Source organism: Chiloscyllium punctatum, chromosome 48, assembly GCF_047496795.1.
Source record: "Chiloscyllium punctatum isolate Juve2018m chromosome 48, sChiPun1.3, whole genome shotgun sequence".
Lineage (NCBI taxonomy): Eukaryota > Metazoa > Chordata > Chondrichthyes > Orectolobiformes > Hemiscylliidae > Chiloscyllium > Chiloscyllium punctatum.
Window position 1 is genome coordinate 43,161,206 of NC_092786.1, and position 21,409 is coordinate 43,182,614.

At 48.5% G+C, this 21,409-nt stretch overlaps 1 protein-coding gene across 5 annotated transcripts in view; it reads left to right on the forward strand.

Moving 5' to 3' along the window:
• myo5aa (myosin VAa) overlaps window positions 1-21,409 on the forward strand; it is a 276,751-nt gene that overhangs the window by 203,826 nt on the left and 51,516 nt on the right. For all 5 annotated transcript variants that reach the window (XM_072565069.1, XM_072565071.1, XM_072565072.1 and 2 more), the window contains exons 16-20: window positions 2,505-2,602; window positions 12,755-12,841; window positions 13,030-13,138; window positions 17,534-17,745; window positions 21,022-21,178. In XM_072565069.1, coding sequence (XP_072421170.1) covers window positions 2,505-2,602; window positions 12,755-12,841; window positions 13,030-13,138; window positions 17,534-17,745; window positions 21,022-21,178 — 663 coding nt within the window. The remainder of the gene's footprint in view (window positions 1-2,504; window positions 2,603-12,754; window positions 12,842-13,029; window positions 13,139-17,533; window positions 17,746-21,021; window positions 21,179-21,409) is intronic.

Sequence of the window (21,409 nt, forward strand, 5' to 3'; positions counted from 1 at the left end):
TCTCTCTCACTCACTTTCTCACACACTCTACAATCTCTCTCACTCACTTTCTCACACTCTTCAATCTCTATCTCACTCACTTTCACACACACTCTGCAATCTCTCCCTCACTCACTTTCTCACACATTCTACAATCTCTCTCTCACTCACTTTCTCACACACTCTACAATCTCTCTCTCTCTCACTTTCACACACACTCGACAATCCCTCTCTCACTCACTTTCTCACACACTCTACAATCTCTCTCTCACTTTCACACACTCTACAATCTCTCACTCACTTTCTCACACACTCTACAATCTCACCCTCACTCACTTTCTCACACACTCTACAATCTCTCACTCACTCACTTTCTCACACACTCTACAATCTCACACTCATTTTCTCACACACTCTACAAAATCTCCCTCACTCACTTTCTCACACACTCTACAATCTCTCACTCACTTTCTCACACACTCTACAATCTCTCACTCACTTTCACACACACTCTACAATCTCACACACTCTACAATCTCTCCCTCACTCACTTTCTCACACACTCTACAATCTCTCCCTCACTCACTTTCTCACACACTCTACAATCTCTCCCTCACTCACTTTCTCACACACTCTACAATCTCACACACTCATTTTCTCACACACTCTACAATCTCTCCCTCACTCACTTTCTCACACACTCTACAATCTCTCCCTCACTCACTTTCTCACACACTCTACAATCTCACTCACTCACTTTCTCACACACTCTACAATCTCACACACTCACTTTCTCACACACTCTACAATCTCTCCCTCACTCACTTTCTCACACAATCTACAATCTCTCACTCACTTTCACACACACTCTACAATCTCTCCCTCACTCACTTTCTCACACACTCTACAATCTCACACACTCACTTTCTCACACACTCTACAATCTCTCCCTCACTCACTTTCTCACACAATCTACAATCTCTCACTCACTTTCACACACACTCTACAATCTCTCCCTCACTCACTTTCACACACACTCTACAATCTCTCCCTCACTCACTTTCACACACACTCTACAATCTCTCCCTCACTCACTTTCTCACACACTCTACAATCTCTCACTCAGACAGCCTTTCTTTACACCCACACTCACTCTTTTTCACTACACTCTCTCACTCTTCCTCTCTCAACACTTCCCTGGCACGATCTCGCACATGCAGTGAAGTGCTGGCCTCCCCTTAAATTATTGAAGTTGGCATTACCACAGGATTTCAATCGGGGCTGAGAGATGTTACTGTGTGGGAGAGTCTGGGACCCTGTGTACATACGGCAAAAAAGTCACTGAGGCTTTGAGGCAAAATGAATTTGTGATTTGGTCCAGAGAACAAGCGGCACCAGCATCTTTTGTTGCATTCCCATTGTCTGAACAGCAGCAATACCAAGGACCTACATTTACATTGCACCTTTGACATAATGAAAGATTCCAAGATGCCTTCACAGAAACATTATAGAGCAAACAATGACAATGAAAACTACATCAAGCTTGAGGAGTTTTTTCCAATAGGTAAGAGAGAGAAAGAGAGGTGCAAGGACGGGGCAATTCCACAACTTGGGGCTAAGGCAAATATAGGCAGCAGCAGTGAAAACGTTATAATTGGGAATGCACATACAGCATTTAGAGGAGTGCGGATATTGCGGAAGGTTCTGGAGGAGATTTCGGAAATTGGGAAGTGCACGGCCACAAAGAGATTGGGGAACAAGGATGAGAATTTTAAATCCAACCCTGCAATCTGTCAGACATTACAAGGCTGTAACATAAGCCATTTGATTTTTGTAAAAGAAGTTCCAATTACTGATTTATAAAGGAGGGCAGCTCGATGCTAATGGATCATGTGAAACACAGTCAGCACCTTGGTGAATTATCTTCTATTGTTTTCACTTTTATATTTTTCTTCTTTATTTAGTATTGTTTGCTGCCTGCCTTAAGCTAGTCTAAAAGAGAAGGTTCCCTTTCTCATTTTCAGACTTGCCTTTCCTTCCTTTTGTTAGATTCCCAATCTGATTGTGTTCCTTTGTGGCTTCTCAATGCCCTGCATTGTCCATTCTCTTCTCTGGGCTCCCATTCTGTGACTTGAGGAGATGGGTGTGCCATCTTTCTCCCAGGTTTCTGGAGGAACTGCTGAAGACCTGATTGCTGGGAAGCAGATAACTGGGATCAACATATAATGTCCCTCAATTTTTCTGACACCTCTCCTCCAACGCCCCCCCACCCCCCCCCCAAAAAAAATGAGGAGAGTCTCTGGGCTCAAGCAGATGTCTGACCAAGACTTTTGAAGGTAATTTTGAAGTCAGTGGGTCAAGAGAGTGGAAGGCACATGGTAACCATGGAGACCGCAATAAGGAGTTAAGGCAGGAAAAATTTGAGGGGGAGAAATAAAAGCAGACAAATCACAGGTGAGAGGAAAATGTAAAACTGATAGATCAATTTTGCAAATTGTAATTACTTTTGTTTCAATTTCTTGCAGTTTCGTAACTCCCTTCATCTGCTGATGGAAACCCTTAATGCGACAACACCTCACTACGTACGATGCATTAAACCCAATGATGACAAACTTGCTTTCACGTAAGCCAAACGAAATGTGCTTTCATTCTCACCCTATTAACTTGCGGCATTGTGTCTCTGTCACTATGGCCTCTGTCTCTGAGGCTACAGAAGAAGAATTCTAACTTTGTAAGCCTTGCTGTAGATTACCATTTGAGATGGGCTAAAATAGAAAGTTATGTAAACTGATTCAGAATGCATTGTAATTTCTTTTAGCAAACAAAAGAAAATCCTGTGCATATTGTCACTGAGAGATGTACTTTTACACTGTCTTATTTTCTATAGACTCGACAATCTTTAAAGTCTCTAGAGTGCAATCATGAAGAAAGGGAAGGTTATATTAAGAACAGTTTTATGACCTTCTGTATTCAGTGATTTTTTTTGTTTTGTTGTAATTGTGTGGCCCTTTCCCTAAAGTCATCAATGAAATGTGGATTTTGTTTGAAAATTGAAATTTTCACACCAAGGAGTACTCTTTATAGCTTCAGTTATACAGGGCATTGGAGAGACTTGAATACTTTGTGCAGCGTTAGTGTCCTTTTTAAGGAAGAATATAAATGCTTTGAAGGTTAGTTGGAGGTGGTTGACCAGATTAGTACCTGGAGTTGGTACCTTATGAGGAAAAAGTGATCGGACTGGGCTCGTTTTCACTAGAAGAGTGAGGTGTGAGTAGGTTAAAGTATGTCAGTTCCTGTATGGTCTCGGTCATGTGAATATGGAGAGGATGTCTCCTCTTGTGGGTGAGATAATGAGAACTAGGGGTCCCTGTTTAAAAATGAGGGTTCAGCCTTTTTCAGAGAAAGGTGAGAGTTTTTCTTTCCCTGAGGGTTCGGCAGCTTTGAAATTCTCTGCCTTAGAAAGCTGTGGAGAAGAGGCTCAGTCAATACTCTCAAAGTGGAGGTCAATGAATTCTTGTTGAACAGTGGAGTCGAAGGTTAGATTGTACTTAGGCATAAGGAATTCAAAACACAAAGAGAATAGCCATGATCTCATTGAATGATGGAACAGACTTGAAGGACCAAATGGCCAGTTTCAGCTTCTATTTCATGTGTTCGAGTTATTGTTTATTTGTGTCACTGAAATGGTCAACACAGAAAATACTGCCCTATTCTCAAAGGTGGCTCCATTACTTGAACAGTGATGAAAGTGCTTCCATAATGGCGTGAGGAAATTCATTGTTCAGCAGCGTGTTAAAAGCGATACTATATTGCAGAAATGATTCTGGGTTGTCGATTGCTAGAATTGTTCCAGTTGCGGAAGGAAAAGTTTTAATGACAGACCCTTCATCTTGAGTAATGGTGTGAGCTGTATAATGGACCAGTGCTCCTACGCTGTAACTGCCCAGCACCCCTGCGCTGTAACTGCCCAGTGCCCCAACTCTAACTGCCCAGTGCCTCCTACGTTGTACGTGCCTCATACGCTGTAACTGCACTACACGGTAACTGCCCAATGCCTCCAACGCTGTAACCGCCCAGTGCTTCCTACGCTGTAACTGCCCAGTGCCTCCTACGCTGTAACTGCCCAGCGCTTCCTACGCTGTAACTGCCCAGAGTCTCCTACACTGTAACTGCCCAGTGGCCCAAGCTGTAACTGCCCAGTGCTTCCTACGCTGTAACTGCCCAGCGTTCCTACGCTGTAACTGCCCAGTGCCTCCTACACTGTAACTGCCCAGTGGCCCAAGCTGTAACTGCCCAGTGCTTCCTACGCTGTAACTGCCCAGTGCCTCCAACACTGTAACTGCCCAGCGATCCTACGCTGTAACTGCCCAGTGCCTCCAACGCTGTAACTGCCCAGTGCCTCCTACGCTGTAACTGCCCAGTGCTTCCTACGCTGTAACTGCCCAACGTTCCTACGCTGTAACTGCCCAGTGCCTCCTACGCTGTAACTGCCCAGTGCTTCCTACGCTGTAACTGCCCAGTGCCTCCTACGCTGTAACTGCCCAACGTTCCTACGCTGTAACTGCCCAGTGTTTCCTACGCTGTAACTGCCCAGTGCTTCCTACGCTGTAACTGCCCAGTGCCTCCTACGCTGTAACTGCCCAGTGCTTCCTACGCTGTAACTGCCCAACGTTCCTACGCTGTAACTGCCCAGTGCTTCCTACGCTGTAACTGCCCAGTGCTTCCTACGCTGTAACTGCCCAGTGCCTCCTACGCTGTAACTGCCCAGCACCCCTGCGCTGTAACTGCCCAGTGCCCCAACTCTAACTGCCCAGTGCCTCCTACGTTGTACGTGCCTCATACGCTGTAACTGCACTACACGGTAACTGCCCAATGCCTCCAACGCTGTAACTGCCCAGCGCCTCCAACGCTGTAACCGCCCAGTGCTTCCTACGCTGTAACTGCCCAGCGTTCCTATGCTGTAACTGCCCAGTGGCCCAAGCTGTAGCTGCCCAGTGCCCCAACTCTAACTGCCCAGTGCCTCCTACGTTGTACGTGCCTCATACGCTGTAACTGCACTACACGGTAACTGCCCAATGCCTCCAACGCTGTAACTGCCCAGTGCCCCCTACGCTGTAACCGCCCAGTGCCCCCTACGCTGTAACTGCCCAGCGTTCCTATGCTGTAACTGCCCAGTGCCTCCTACGCTGTAACTGCCCAGTGCCTCCTACGCTGTAACTGCCCAGCGTTCCTACGCTGTAACTGCCCAGTGCCTCCTACACTGTAACTGCCCAGTGGCCCAAGCTGTAACTGCCCAGTGCCTCCAACGCTGTAACTGCCCAGTGGTCCAACACTGTAACTGCCCAGTGCCCCCAACGCTGTAACTGCCCAACGTTCCTACGCTGTAACTGCCCAGCGCTCCAACTCTGTAACTGCCCAGTCCCCCCTACGCTGTAACTGCCCAGTGCCTCCAACGCTGTAACTGCCCAACGTTCCTACGCTGTAACTGCCCAGTGTAGGTACGCTGTAACTGCCCAGTGCCTCCAACGCTGTAACTGCCCAGTGTAGGTACGCTGTAACTGCCCAGTGCCTCCAACGCTGTAACTGCCCAGCGTTCCTACGCTGTAACTGCCGAGTGCTTCCTACGCTGTAACTGCCGAGTGCTTCCTACGCTGTAACTGCCCTGTGCCCCCTACGCTGTAACTGCCCAGTGCTTCCTACGCTGTAACTGCCCAGTGGCCCAAGCTGTAACTGCCCAGTGGTCCAACACTGTAACTGCCCAGTGCCCCCTACGCTGTAACTGTCCAGCGTTCCTACGCTGTAACTGCCCAGTGCCCCCTACGCTGTAACTGCCCAGCGCTCCAACTCTAACTGCCCAGCGCCTCCTACGCTGTAACTGCCCAGTGCCTTCGACGCTGTAACTGCCCAGTGCCCCCTACGCTGTAACTGCCCAGTGCCTCCCACGCTGTAACTGCTCAGCGCTCCAACTCTAACTGCCCAGTGCCTCCTACGTTATAACTGCCCAGTGCCTCCTAGGCTGTAACTGCCCAGCGCCTCCTACGCTGTAACTGCCCAGCGCCTCCTACGTTGTAACTGCCCAGCGCCTCCTACGTTGTAACTGCCCAGTGCTTCCTACGCTGTAACTGCCCAGTGCCCCCTACGCTGTAACTGCCCAGTGCCTCCTACGTTGTAACTGCCCAGTGCCTCCTACGTTGTAACTGCCCAGTGCCTTCGACCCTGTAACTGCCCAGTGCCTTCGACCCTGTAACTGCCCAGTGCCTTCGACGCTGTAACTGCCCAGTGCCTTCGACGCTGTAACTGCCCAGTGCCTCCTACGCTGTAACTGCCCAGTGCCTCCAACGCTGTAACTGCCCAGTGCCCCCTACGCTGTAACTGCCCAGTGCCCCCTACGCTGTAACTGCCCAGTGCTTCCTACGCTGTAACTGCCCAGTGCTTCCTACGCTGTAACTGCCCAGTGCCCCCTACGCTGTAACTGCCCAGTGCCCCCTACGCTGTAACTGTCCAGCGTTTCTACGCTGTAACTGTCCAGCGTTTCTACGCTGTAACTGCCCAGTCCCCCCTACGCTGTAACTGCCCAGTGCCTCCAACGCTGTAACTGCCCAACGTTCCTACGCTGTAACTGCCCAGTGTAGGTACGCTGTAACTGCCCAGTGCCCCCTACGCTGTAACTGCCCAGTGCCCCCTACGCTGTAACTGCCGAGTGCCCCCTACGCTGTAACTGCCCAGTGCCTCCAACGCTGTAACTGCCCAGTGTAGGTACGCTGTAACTGCCCAGTGCCCCCTACGCTGTAACTGCCCAGTGCCCCCTACGCTGTAACTGCCGAGTGCCCCCTACGCTGTAACTGCCCAGTGCTTCCTACGCTGTAACTGCCCAGTGGCCCAAGCTGTAGCTGCCCAGTGGTCCAACACTGTAACTGCCCAGTGCCCCCTACGCTGTAACTGCCCAGTGCCCCCTACGCTGTAACTGCCCAGCGCTCCAACTCTAACTGCCCAGTGCCTCCTAGGCTGTAACTGCCCAGCGCCCCCTACGCTGTAACTGCCCAGTGCCCCCTACGCTGTAACTGCCCAGTGCCTCCCACGCTGTAACTGCCCAGTGCCTCCTAGGCTGTAACTGCCCAGTGCCTCCAACGCTGTAACTGCCCAGTGCCCCCTACGCTGTAACTGCCCAGTGCCCCCTACGCTGTAACTGCCCAGTGCTTCCTACGCTGTAACTGCCCAGTGCTTCCTCCGCTGTAACTGCCCAGTGCCTCCTACGTTGTAACTGCCAGTGCCTCCTAGGCTGTAACTGCCCAGTGCCTTCTAGGCTGTAACTGCCCAGTGCCTCCTAGGCTGTAACTGCCCAGTGCCTCCTAAGCTGTAACTGCCCAGTGCCTTCGACGCTATAACTGCCCAGCGCCTCCTACGCTGTAACTGCCCAGTGCCCCCTACGCTGTAACTGCCCAGTGGTCCTACACTGTAACTGCCCAGTGCCTCCTACACTTTAACTGCCCAGTGCCTCCTAGGCTGTAACTGCCCAGCGTTCCTACGCTGTAACTGCCCTGTGCCCCCTACGCTGTAACTGCCCAGTGCCCCCTACGCTGTAACTGCCCGGTGCCCCCTACGCTGTAACTGCCCAGTGCCTCCTACGCTGTAACTGCCCAGCGTCTCCTACGCTGTAACTACCCAGTGCCTCCTACGCTGTAACTACCCAGTGCTTCCTACGCTGTAACTACCCAGTGCCCCCTACGCTGTAACTGCCCTGTGCCCCCTACGCTGTAACTGCCCAGTGCTTCCTACGCTGTAACTGCCCAGTGCCCCCTACGCTGTAACTGCCCAGTGCCTCCTACACTGTAACTGCCCAGTGCTCTGATGCTGTAACTGCCCAGCGCCACCTATGCTGTAACTGCCCAGTGCTCCAAAGCTGTAACTGCCCAGTACCTCCTACGTTGTAAGTACCTCCTACATTGTACGTACCTCATACGCTGTAACTGCCCAGCGCTCCAACGCTGTAACTGCCCGGTGCCCCCTACGCTGTAACTGCCCAGCGTCTCCTACACTGTAACTGCCCAGCGTCTCCTGCGCTGTAACTACCCAGCGTCTCCTACGCTGTAACTGCCCAGCGTCTCCTACGCTGTAACTGCCCAGCGTCTCCTACGCTGTAACTGCCCAGCGTTCCTACGCTGTAACTGCCCAGCGTTCCTACGCTGTAACTGCCCAGCGTTCCTCCGCTGTAACTGCCCAGTGCCTCCTACGCTGTAACTGCCCAGTGCCACCTACGCTGTAACTGCCCAGTGCCTCCTACGCTGTAACTGCCTAGCGTTCCTACGCTGTAACTGCCTAGCGTTCCTACGCTGTAACTGCCCAGTGCCTCCAACGCTGTAACTGCCCAGCGTTCCTACGCTGTAACTGCCCAGTGCCTCCTACGCTGTAACTGCCCAGCGCCTTCTTTGCTGTAATTGCCCAGTGCTCTGACACTGTAACTGCCCGGCGCTCCAACGTGTAACTGCCTGGTGTTCCAAAGCTGTAACTGCCCAGTGCATCCAAAGCTGTAACTGCCCAGTGCCTCCAACGCTGTAAGTGCCCAATGTCTCTTACGCTGTAACTGCCCAGTGCCTCCTACATTGTAACTGCCCAGGTACTTCCAATGCTGTAACTGCCCAGTGCCTCCTACGCTGTAACTGCCCAGTGCCTCCTACGCTGTAACTGCCCAGTGCCTCCTACACTGTAACTGCCCAGTGCTCCAACACTGTAACTGCCCAGTGCCTCCAACACTGTCATTGCCCAGCGCTTCAACGCTGTAACTGTCCAGTCGTTCCTACGCTGTAACTGCCCAGTCGTAGGTATGCCGTAACTGCCCAGTGCATCCAACACTGTAACTGCCCAGCGTTCCTACGCTGTACCTGCCCAGCGTTCCTACGCTGTACCTGCCCAGCATTCCTACGCTGTAACTGCCCAGTGCCCCCTACGCTGTAACTGCCCAATGCCCCCTACGCTGTAACTGCCCGGTGCCTCCTACGTTGTAACTGCCCGGCGCCCCTATACGGTAACTGCCTGGCGTTCCAACACTGTAACTGCCCAGCAACTCCTACGCTGTAACTGCTCAGCTCTCCTACGCTGTAACTGCTCAGTGCCTCCTACGCTGTAACTGCCCAGTCGTTCCTACGCTGTAACTGCCCGGTGCCCCCTACGCTGTAACTGCCCGGTGCCTCCTACGTTGTAACTGCCCAGTGCCTCCTACGTTGTAACTGCCCGGCGCCCCTATACGGTAACTGCCTGGCGTTCCAACACTGTAACTGCCCAGCAACTCCTACGCTGTAACTGCTCAGTCGTTCCTACGCTGTAACTGCCCAGTGCCTCCTACGCTGTAACTGCTCAGTCGTTCCAACGCTTTAACTGCTCAGTGCCTCCTACGCTGTAACGGCTCAGTCCTTCCTACGCTGTAACTGCCCAGTTGTTCCTACGCTGTAACTGCCCGGTGCCTCCTACGTTGTAACTGCCCGGCGCCCCTATACGGTAACTGCCTGGCGTTCCAACGCTGTAACTGCCCAGCAACTCCTACGCTGTAACTGCTCAGCTCTCCTACGCTGTAACTGCCCAGTCGTTCCTACGCTGTAACTGCCCAGTCGTTCCTACGCTGTAACTGCCCAGTGCCTCCTACGCTGTAACTGCTCAGTCGTTCCTACGCTGTAACGGCTCAGTCCTTCCTACGCTGTAACTGCCCAGTCGTTCCTACGCTGTAACTGCTCAGTGCCTCCTACGCTGTAACGGCTCAGTCCTTCCTACGCTGTAACTGCTCAGCACCTCCTACGCTGTAACTGCCCGGTGCCCCCTACGCTGTAACTGCCCGGTGCCCCCTACGCTGTAACTGCCCGGTGCTTCCTACGTTGTAACTGCCCGGTGCCCCCTACGCTGTAACTGCCCGGTGCCTCCTACGTTGTAACTGCCCGGTGCCTCCTACGTTGTAACTGCCCGGCGCCCCTATACGGTAACTGCCTGGCGTTCCAACACTGTAACTGCCCAGCAACTCCTACGCTGTAACTGCTCAGTGCCTCCTACGCTGTAACTGCTCAGTCGTTCCAACGCTTTAACTGCTCAGTGCCTCCTACGCTGTAACGGCTCAGTCCTTCCTACGCTGTAACTGCCCAGTCGTTCCTACGCTGTAACTGCTCAGCTCCCCTACGCTGTAACTGCCCAGTGCCCCCTACGCTGTAACTGCCCAGTGCCTCCTACGCTGTAATTGTCCAATCGTTCCTACGCTGTAACTACCCAGTGCTTCCTACGCTGTAACTGCCCAGTGCCTCCTACGCTGTAACTACCCAGTGCTTCCTACGCTGTAACTACCCAGTGCTTCCTACGCTGTAACTACCCAGTGCTTCCTACGCTGTAACTACACAGTGCTTCCTACGCTGTAACTGCCCAGTGCCTCCTACGCTGTAACTACCCAGTGCTTCCTACGCTGTAACTACCCAGTGCTTCCTACGCTGTAACTGCCCAGTGCCTCCTACGCTGTAACTACCCAGTGCTTCCTACGCTGTAACTGCCCAGTGCCTCCTACGCTGTAACTGCCCAGTGCTCTGGCGCTGTAACTGCCCAGTGCCCCCTACGCTGTAACTGCCCAGGTACTCCTAATGCTGTAACTGCCCAGCACTCCAACGCTGTAACTGCCCAGCACTCCAACGCTGTAACTGCCCAGCACTCCAACGCTGTAACTGCCCAGCACTCCAACGCTGTAACTGCCCAGCACTCCAACGCTGTAACTGCCCAGCACTCCAACGCTGTAACTGCCCAGCACTCCAACGCTGTAACTGCCCAGCACTCCAACGCTGTAACTGCCCAGCACTCCAACGCTGTAACTGCCCAGTACTCCAACGCTGTAACTGCCCAGTGCTTCCTACGCTGTAACTGCCCAGTGCCTCCTACACTAACTGCCCAGCGCTTCCTACGCTGTAATTGCCCAGCGCTCTGACACTGTAACTGCCCAGTGCCTCCTAGGCTATAACTGCCCAGTGCCTCGGACGCTGTAACTGCCCAGCACCTCCTACGCTGTAACTGCCCGGCGCTTCCTACGCTGTAACTGCCCGGTGCCTCCTACGCTGTAACTGCCCGGTGCCTCCTACGCTGTAACTGCCCAGTGCATCCTTCGCTGAAACTGCCTAGCGCTCCTAGGCTGTAACTGCCCAGAGTTCCGACGCTGTAACTGCCCAGAGTTCCGACGCTGTAACTGCCCAGTGCCTCCAACACTGTCACTGCCCAGTGCCTCCTACACTGTAACTGCCCAGTGCCTCCTACGCTGTAACTGCCCAGTGCCTCCAACGCTGTAACTGCCCAGCGTTCCTACGCTGTAACTGCCCAGTGCATCCTACACTGTAACTGCCCGGCGTTCCAATGCTGTAAATGCCCAGTGCCTCCTAGGCTGTAACTGCTCAGCAACTCCTACGCTGTAACTGGCCAGTGCCTCCTATGCTGTAACTGCCCAGTGCCTCCTATGCTGTAACTGCCCAGTGCCTCCTATGCTGTAACTGCATTGCGCTCCTACGCTGTAATTGCCCAGTGCCTCTAACACTGTAATTGCCCAGTGCCTCCTTGGCTGTAACTGCCCAGCGTTCCTACGCTGTAACTGCCTAGCCGTTCCTACGCTGTAATTGCCCAGCGATCCTACGCTGTAATTTCCTAGCGCTCCAACACTGTAACTGCCTAGCGCTCCTACGCTGTAAATGCCCTGCCCTCCTACGCTGTAACCGCCCAGCGTCTCCGACTCTGTAAATGCCCAGCGCCTCCGACTCTGTAAATGCCTAATGTACCCATTCTATCACACATGAAATGTGAGTTTTCTGCCGTATGACCCTGATCAGTTAATGTGATAATGCATTGCTTTTAAGATGTTTCCCTTTTAATCTTATAAATTTTGCGAGTTAACATTGAGCAGCATTAAAAGAAGTTGATTAATTGAAAGCTTTCGCTCACAAAATCCTCACATTGAAGTGTCAGTTTCTACTATAAAAAGACTGAAAAAAGAAGAGGTGTAACTATCAGATGGTGAGACTCTGAGCTTGTTGCTGTGGTTGGCTGTTGACAAATGAGAACCAGGTTTGTGTTTTGGGCCTGAATCACACTAACCTGGATTGGGCAAGTTAGCTTTAGAGAGATTTTGTCCATCCACTTAGAATTTAATCATGTTCAGACACACGTGACATTAAAGTGTTTTATCTTCAAAAATGTGCTGCTGGTGAAGTTTGGCCTTGAATTGACTGCTGTTGATCTGAACCCTGACAGAGGGAATCTATGTGCATTTGAAGCTTGCATTTGAGAATAGTGCTGAGTATGACCAGGAGCAGGTTAATTTTGCCTCTAAATGCTATCACTTCAGAGTCTCATGGTTCACTGTCTTGTCATATAGTGTATTCTTTTGATTATTCTACTCTTTCATTGCGGTAATCGGGGTTGCACACTGATTATTAGGCGGACTCTTGGGTTGTGAGCCTGCATTGCCTCTTTTCTGCAAACGTTGGCCGCATCTTGTTCCACTTGTCAGGCCCATTACGGGATCACAGTATCCCACTCACTGAGAGCAGTAAGTCGGGCTGTTGAACAGCAGCGCCACTGGGGAGATGGTGGCTGTTGCTGGTATGACAACAGCTCCAGGCCTGGTGGTGGTCTGTGCATCCCAGGGCAGAGGTGAGCAGGGCTAGGGTAGGATTACTGGGGCTGCCAGGTTTGCTTCAGTTTAGAATCTGGTTCGCCTGATCATTTTGCATCCAACATCTGAGAAGAGCTTGACATATGCCTGTCTCCGTAGGTTTGATCCAAAACGAGCTGTACAACAGCTTCGAGCTTGTGGTGTACTCGAAACCATTCGGATAAGTGCTGCTGGTTTCCCATCAAGGTAATGTGCACCACCTGAGAGGAGATGTGGAAGTCCCATTGTATCATCATGTGAAGTGACCTGACAACGACTTTGCTTTGAGTCATCTTTTAATCTCTTTATGTTCATGTTTTACGCGCTCTTCAGTTTTCCTGCGGGCTTGAAGTTGACAATTTGTTTTGATTCATTTGAGTCTGTGGATTTTTCAGATGGACATATCAAGAATTCTTTAACCGTTATCGTGTCCTGATGAAGCAGAAAGATGTCCTCAGTGACAAAAAGCTGACATGCAAAAATGTCCTGGAGAAATTAATCAAGGTGATCTTTTGAATTGCACCAATTTATAAAACAATTGCAGTTTCATAAGAAAATAATATTCAGTAAAGGCTTTGTATTTTAATTGGTGGACAATAATATTTTGGGTAGATGATTAGGGTAAAATATGAACCATTCTCGAATCTTTATCCTCATATCTATTATTGTATGCCCATTAGTGTGATGATGTCAACCTGCATTGAAATCATGCTTCTCACAGCGAAACTTATTTGGAAGTGTTTCACTGAAGCATTGTAGGAACAGAAATTGAGCAAAGAAGGGAATTTTGGGAATGGTGGTCAACAGCTGGTAGCTGTTCTCCAAGTGTCAGATTATGGTTGAGGGATGAAGTTCCACACCTGGCTCCCGGGTGAGCTGAAGACATGGTCATTTCTGGTGGCAAATACATAGGACTGGAATCAAACTGACCATTTAGGTCATGTAGGCTGGTCATAGTGAGTGGCAGAAGGTAAGTCAAGGAGACTTTGAGAAGTTGAGGTGTTGGGGACCAGGATCGGTGAGTAAAGGTCAGAGTGATGATGGAATAGAAATAGCAGATGCTGGAGGAATGTGGCAATTTTAGCAACATGTTATTGGGTTAATAACAGAATTAATGTTCGAGTTTTAAAAAGTAAGGCTTTTCTTCAGAACTGGAACTTCAGAACTTTAGTTCTGGGCAGCACGGTGACTCAGTGTTTAGCACTGCAGCCTCACAGTGCTAGGGACCCGGGTTCAATTTCAGTTTCAGTGACTGTGTGGAGTTTTTGCACATTCTCCCAGTGTCTGTGTGAATTTCCTCTGGGTGCTCCGGTTTCCTCCCACAATCCAAAGATGTGCAGCTTAGGTGAACTGGTCATGCTAAATTGTCCATCGTGTTAGATGCATTAGTCAGAGGGAGTTGTGTCTGGGTGGTTGCTCTTTGGAGAGTCAGTGTGGGCTTGTTGGGCCTAAGGGCCTGTTTCTACACTGTATGGTACCTAATCTAATCTAGTTCTGAAAGAGAATCATTTTGGACTTGAAACATTTAAAGATCAGATTAAGGTTCTGAAGTTCTGGCTCTGAAGAAAAGTCTTATTTTCTCTCCATACATACAGTCAGACCCGCTGAGCTTCCCCAGCTCTTTCTGTTTTCGTTTCAGATTTCCAGCATCTGCTTTTTGTGTTTATGATGATGATGGTGGAGTCAAGGCTGGGATCTAGGCAGCAGTATTTGGGACATACTGTAGTTTCCAGAGGATGGGAGACTTGGAGAGTATTACAATTTTCTTACAATTCAGTCATGGGATGGGAGTGTTGCTGACTGGGCCAGTATTTATTGCCCATCCCGGGTTGCTTTGAGAAGGTGGTGATGAACTGCTGCCTTGAGCTGCTGATTTGGTTTAGCTAGCCCCTTGATGCCTTTTGGGAAGGTGTTCCAGGATTTTGACCCAGCGAAGGAACGGTGTTATATTTCCAAGTCAAGGTAGTGTACTGCTCAGAGCAAACTGTCCAGGTGGTGATGATCCGATCAGCAGTTTTCAGTTGTGAGTTTTAAAAAAATTTCAAAGTACTGTAGAGGCTGGAAATCAGAAACAAAATCAGGAATTGCTGGAAAAACTCAGCAGGTCTGGCAGCAGCTGTGGAGAGAAACCAGAGTTAATGTTCCAGGTCAGTATTGAGTAATGCTCATTAACTGCATGATGTGTATGAGGGCATACAAGAAGGTGGAAGGGACATTAAGACTGTTTCACTGGATCTCCCGTAAAAGGCAATTTTGGAAAAACAGAAACAGTGGGCGGCACAGTGGTTAGCACTGTTGCCTCACAGCGCCAGAGACCCGGGTTCAATTCCCGCCTCAGGCGACTGACTGTGTGGAGTTTGCACGTTCTCCCTGGGTCTGCATGGGTTTCCTCCGGGTGCTCCAGTTTCCTCCCACAGTCCAAAGATGTGCAGGTCAGGTGGATTGGCCATGCTAAATTGCCCGTAGTGTAGGTAAGGGGTAGATGTAGGGGTATGGGTGGGTTGCGCTTTGGTGGGGCGGTGTGGACTTGTTGGGCCGAAGGGCCTGTTTCCACACTGTAAGTAATCTAATCTCTAAGTAATCTAATCTAATCTAATCTTGTTTCACCATCTGCTCAAAGGGGTGACTCTGGTTTTTTTTTATTCACTCGTGTGATGTGGGCAAGTCTGGCTAGTCCAGCATTTATTACCCAGAGGACAGTTTTGAGTCAACCACATTGCTGTGGGTCTGGAGTAAGCCAGACCAGGTAAAGATGACAGGTTTCCTTCCCTAAAATACCTTGGTGAACCAGCTGGGATTTTTCAACAGTGATCAGCATTAAACTCTTTAATTCCAGATTCTTTTTTTATTGAATTCGGATTCCACCATTTGACATAGGTGGGATTCGAACTCAGGACCCCAAGGCAAGAGCTAAAGTTTCAGGGTTAATAGTCTCTCAATATTACCATGAGGCCATTGCCTCCCCTTTGTTACCTGTACTATCCTTTTAAGTGCTGTTTAATTTGACCATAGGACATGTGCATTGCAGGAAGGGTCAGGATTTATTGCCAACAGCTAACTCCCCTTGTGAAGGTAGGAGGAAGCTGCAGACCATATGTTGAAGGTACATTCTCTGAGGTTAGGAAATGTGTTCTTGGTTTTTGACCCAGTGACAGCCAGCAATGGAAGGACAATAATGGTTCCCGGTCATGGTGGTGTATGGATTCACAAAAATCACAGAAATGTTATTATGCAAATGGAGGCCATTTGGTCCATCATGCCTGCACCACCTCATTAAATGAGCAGCTAGTGCCAATCTCCTGCATTTCCCACATACCCTTGCACATCATTTTCATCAAATAGTTGATTTGATTGAAGGAAAGCCTGGTTGTGTTCCCATACATGTGCTGCCCTTCACCTTCTGGCTAGTAGAGATTTGGAAGGTCCTTTTAAGAATCATGATCTTAAAATTGCTGTAACAATCACAGGAGACCATAATACATTCGCCTATACAGAGGAACCTCAACTATTCGGTATTCGATTATCTGGCAAGATCACAAGGTCCCGATGCGCGGCCAAGCTATGTTATCCAGCGTTCGATTATCCGAATGAAATACTGCCCACCCATGTCCTTCAGGTAATCGAGGTTCCTCTGTATACTAGCAGGTTCTGTCATAAGCAGCTTTTCGTATTGCATGCATTTCCTCAAAGTGTCACCATTACTTCCTACAACACTTTCAGTAATGCTGTAACTATATTGAGTGTCCTCTAATATTAATTTATTCAGTAAGTAGTCAAATTCTGCCTTTCTAATTTAAGTGAATGTCAGTGACCATGGTTTGAAGATACTCAGTAAAATGACACTGAAGTCAGGCACTAGAACGAATTATGAATCATTGGTTTGCCTCAAGTTGTTTTCTGTATCCTCGGGATTACAGAGGTAAATATTGACCTTGATGAGTAACAGTGATAGCAGCAGTGGCAGTGAAACTTCCTCCATAAATAGACAGTATTATTTGATTTGTTGTTTAGTCTAGATGTTTGAACTGACGTTTTCCATAAATAGATGGTCACAGTGACGTTTCTATATCCATAATAGGCCAATGCTTTCTCATGGTGTATCATATGTTTTCAATCATTAACTCATAAATATTTTCAAACTTCAGTCATATACTTGTGTTTTTGAATCCTTCTTGAATAAAGATTTCGTTGGGATCTGTGTTAGGAATTTAAAAGACAGGTATCACACTTCTGTTAGGTATGTGTCTAGCATTTGGACTGGAGATCGAGTTAGCAATTGCTATATTTGACCAGGATCTAACTGGGACGTGGACTTAAAGCATTTATTCCCAAAGCAGAAAATTCCTGATGAGGGGTTTATGCCCGAAATGTCGATTCTACTGCTCCTCGGATGCTGCCTGACCTGCTGTGCTTTTCCAGCACCACACTCATGACTCTGATCTCCAGCATCTGCAGTCCTCACAGGATAGCCATTGTTGTTAACCCCAGAGTAGATACAGTGTGACACTGGTAAAGCACAGCAGGTCAGGCAGCATCTGAGGAGCAAGAGGGATGACGTTTTAAGCATAACTCTTCTTCAGCACTGATGAAGGGTTAAGCCTGAAACATTGACTCTTTTGCTCCTCAGATGCTGCCTGACCTGCTATGCTTTCTCCAGCACCACACTTTATCAACTCTGAGTTCTCGAGCATGTGCGGTTCTCACTGTCTCCTAGTTGTTAATCCCAATCCACTCAGACTGTTGGAATATTGTTGCTGACTCATTTAGATCTGAATTTCTCATCCATTAAGTAAGAGATTTACACGAGTGGTGGATTCAGAATAATTGATTTATTTTGTTCGCATAGGTACATTCCCATCTCCGTTGTTATACTATAATGACTCTGTCCTTGTTGTATAGGATGAGGACAAGTACCAGTTTGGTAAAACAAAGATTTTCTTCCGCGCTGGGCAAGTGGCCTACCTGGAGAAGCTGCGAGCAGACAAACTCCGAGCTGCTTGCATCAGAATCCAGAAGACAATTCGGAGCTGGCTGCAGCGGAAGAAGTATCTCCGCATGCGAAACGCTGCGATTACGATTCAGCGATATGTGCGGGGCTACCAAGCCAGATGGTACGATGCTTTCCAAACCAATCGGTTATCTCTCGGTGCAAACCTATACTTGTGCAGCAGTACATTGGCACTGCCTCTTCAACAGGGTTGACAGGGGATTGTGAGTTCTCCCTCATGAGAATGAAGTTTTCACCTGGGCTGCCACTAAGTAATGGAGCAACATGCATCAATCCAGGTGAACTTTGAGCACCCTGATAGAGACAAGGTACAGGGACACTCCTTGATTGGAGAAGGCATCTAAAGGAAAATTGTTTGATACAAGTCTAAATTTGTGATTTTTGAGAAGATATATAGCCCAGGTCAAGGTTCAGGTTGTAAGTTGAGCTGGTAGGTTTGTTCTCAGACGTTTCGTCACCATGCCAGGTAACATCAGTGAGCCTCCAGTGAAGCACTGGTGTTCTACCCCACTTTCTATTTGTGTGTTTTGGTCTGTTAAGTGGGTGATATCATTTCCGGTTGTTCTTCTCAGAGGTTGGTAAATGGGGTCCAAATCAATGTGTTTATCGATGGAGTTCTGGTTTGAATGCCAGGCCTCTAGGAATTCCTGTGCATGTCTCTGTTTAGCCTGTCCTAGAATGGATGTGTTGTCCCAGTCAAAGTGATGTCCTCCTTCATCTGTATGTAAGGATACTAGTGATAGCTGGACATGTCTTTTGGTGGCTAGTTGGTGTTCGTGTATCCTGGTGGCGAGTTTCCTGCTTGTCTGTCCGATGTAGTGTTAGTTACAGTCCTTGCAGGGTAGTTTGTAAATGATATTCAATTTGCTGGTTGTTGGTGTAGGGTCCTTTAGGTTCATCAATAGCTGTTTGTGTGTTGGTAGGTTTGTGGGCTACAATGATGCCAAGAGGTCAGATTAGTCTGGAAGTCTTCTCCGAGATGTCTTTAATGTATGGTAGTGTGGCTGGAGTCTCTGGGCGTGTTGTCTCCTTGTTTGGGTTTGTTGTTTAAGAATTGGCGGACTGTGTTTATCGGGTATCTGTTGTTCTTGAATACGCTGTACAGGCGTTTTTCTTCTGCTGCTCATAGTTCCTGGGTGCTGCAGTGTGTTGTGGCCCATTTTAAAAAGAATGTCCTGGTGCAGCTCTATTTGTGGGTGTTGGTTTGAATGCTCCTGTAGTTGAATATCTGGTCTGTGTGTGTTGCTTTCCTATAGACGCTGGTCTGCAGTTCTCCATTGACTGTTCATTCAACTGTGATGTCTAGGAAGGTGAGTCTGTTGTTGTTCTCTTCCTGTTTGATGAAATTTATGCCAGTAAGGATATTGTTAATGATATTGTAGGTTTCCTCTAACTTGTTCCGTTTTGTGATGACAAAGGTGTCATCTATGTGGTGGACCCAAAGCTTGGGTTGGATCGTGGGGAGGCCTGTTTGTTCTCGTTTCTGCACTACTGCTTCTGCTAAGAACCTTGATATTGGTGATCCCATGGGTGTCCTGTTGATTTGTTTGTACATCTTGTTGTTGAAGGTGAAGTGGGTAGTAAGGCACAGGTCTACTAGCCTGAGGATACTGTCCTTGCTGATGGAGTTGGTGCTGTCTGGTGTTTGTGTCTTTGGTTCGCTTTGAGGATGATACTTTTGTCATCACAAAATGGAACAAATTAGAGGAAGCCTACAAGATCATTACAACATCCTTACTGGCATAAATTTCACCAAACAGGAAGAGAACAAAAACAGACTCCCCTTTGTACATGTCACAGTGGAACGAACAGTCAATGGAGAACTGCCGACAGCATCCACAGGAAAGCAACGCACACTGATCACATAATCAACACAAACAGAGCTGCATCAGGACATTATTTAATGGGCCACAACACACTGCAGCACCCAGGAACTATGAGCAGCAGAAGAAAAATGCCTGTACAGCATATTCAAGAACAACGGATATCCAATAAACACAGACTGCAGATTCTTAAACAACAAACCCAAACAAGAGGAGGCAACATGCCCAGAGACTCTAGCCACATTACCATACATCAAAGACATTTCGGAGGTGACTACCAGACTACTCCGACCCCTTGGTATCATGGTAGTCCACAAATCTGCCAACACACTGAAACAGCTACTGATCAATTTAAAGGACCCTGTATGAACAACCATTAAATCAAATGTCATTTACAAAATACCCTGCAAGGACTGCAGCAAGTGCTACTTTGGACAAATAGGCAAGAAACTAGCCACCAGGATATACGAACACCAACTAGCCCCAAAAAGACATGACCAGCTCTCACTAGTATCCTTACACACAGATGAAGAAGGATACAACTAAGACTGGGACAACACATCCATCCTAGGGCAGGCCAAAGAGAGAGACACATGGGAATTCCTAGAGGCCTTGCATTCAAACCGGAACTCCATCGATGAACACATTGATTTGGACCCCATTTACCAACTTCTGAGAAAAAGAACTGGAAATGATATCACCCACCTTAACAGACCAAGAGACACAAATAGAAAGCGGGATAGAACACCAGTGCTTCACCAGAGGCTCACTGATGTCACCTAGTATGGTGACGAAACGTCTGAGAACACGGCTACCGGCTTAGCGAGCAAACTTCCAACTTGAGTATGTCTAAATTATTTATTGGAAAGGTATGAATGAAACTTAACACTACTGTCTCAGGGTTCTCATTCATTGATTCATACAGCATGTTAGTATCATTACTCATTTAGCATTTAGAATAAACCTGTTCTTAACATGGTCTAATGATCTGGGTATCTTATTTACATTTTTTGGGTATTTTACAGCATTGGTTGTTCTCAACATGTGAACATTGCAATTTGAATCTATGTAAGGCACAAGCGATTGTCCCTGATTTTCACACGGTTCTTTCTTTCCAAATTGACCCAGTGAATACAGGGGACTACACTGAAAAATATTCCTCTCCTCCTCAGCTACTCAATACTTCAATTGTTTGCAGGAGCAAAGAATGTCTATTGGTTTAAATCCACAACGTTGTGATGTGAGTGTTATTTATTGTACTGGGAAGAACTGAGGTAAGTCTGAGTTAGGACATTGTGAATTCCAGTGCATCTCAGGGAAGTACTGAAGGAGTGTTGCACTGTTGGGGAAGCCATCATTTCATTGAGATGTGGTGCCACCTGCCTCTTGAGTGAATGTCAAGAGACCTCTGGCCACTTTTCAAAGAAGAGCAGCCATTACTCGTTCCCCCCCACCCCCCACTGCAAAGATTTAACCTCAGTTGTCAGGGTGATAGCTGCAGGATGTCTTCCTCCTCGAAGATTTTGGATAACAGTGGGCCCTTTGTTGTGTTCCAGCTATGCTCAGTTCCTCCGCAGGACTAGAGCAGCAATCATCATCCAGAAATACCAGCGAATGTATGCAGCTCGGCAAAAGTTCCTGCGGATCCGGTCAGCGACCATTGTTATCCAGTCATTTGTGCGAGGCTTTCATGGAAGGCGGCAATACAAGGCGGTAAGTGACTGCTTTAGTAATTCCATTCATCCATATTTTTTCTTTAGATTAGATTCCCTACAGTGTGGAAACAGGCCCTTTGGCCCAACCAGTCCTTACTGACCCTCCGAAGAACAACTCACCCAGACCCATTTCCCTCTGACTAATGCACCTAACGCTATGGATAATTTAGCGTGGCCAATTCACCTGACCTGCACATCTCTGGACTGTGGGAGGAAACCGGAGCACCCG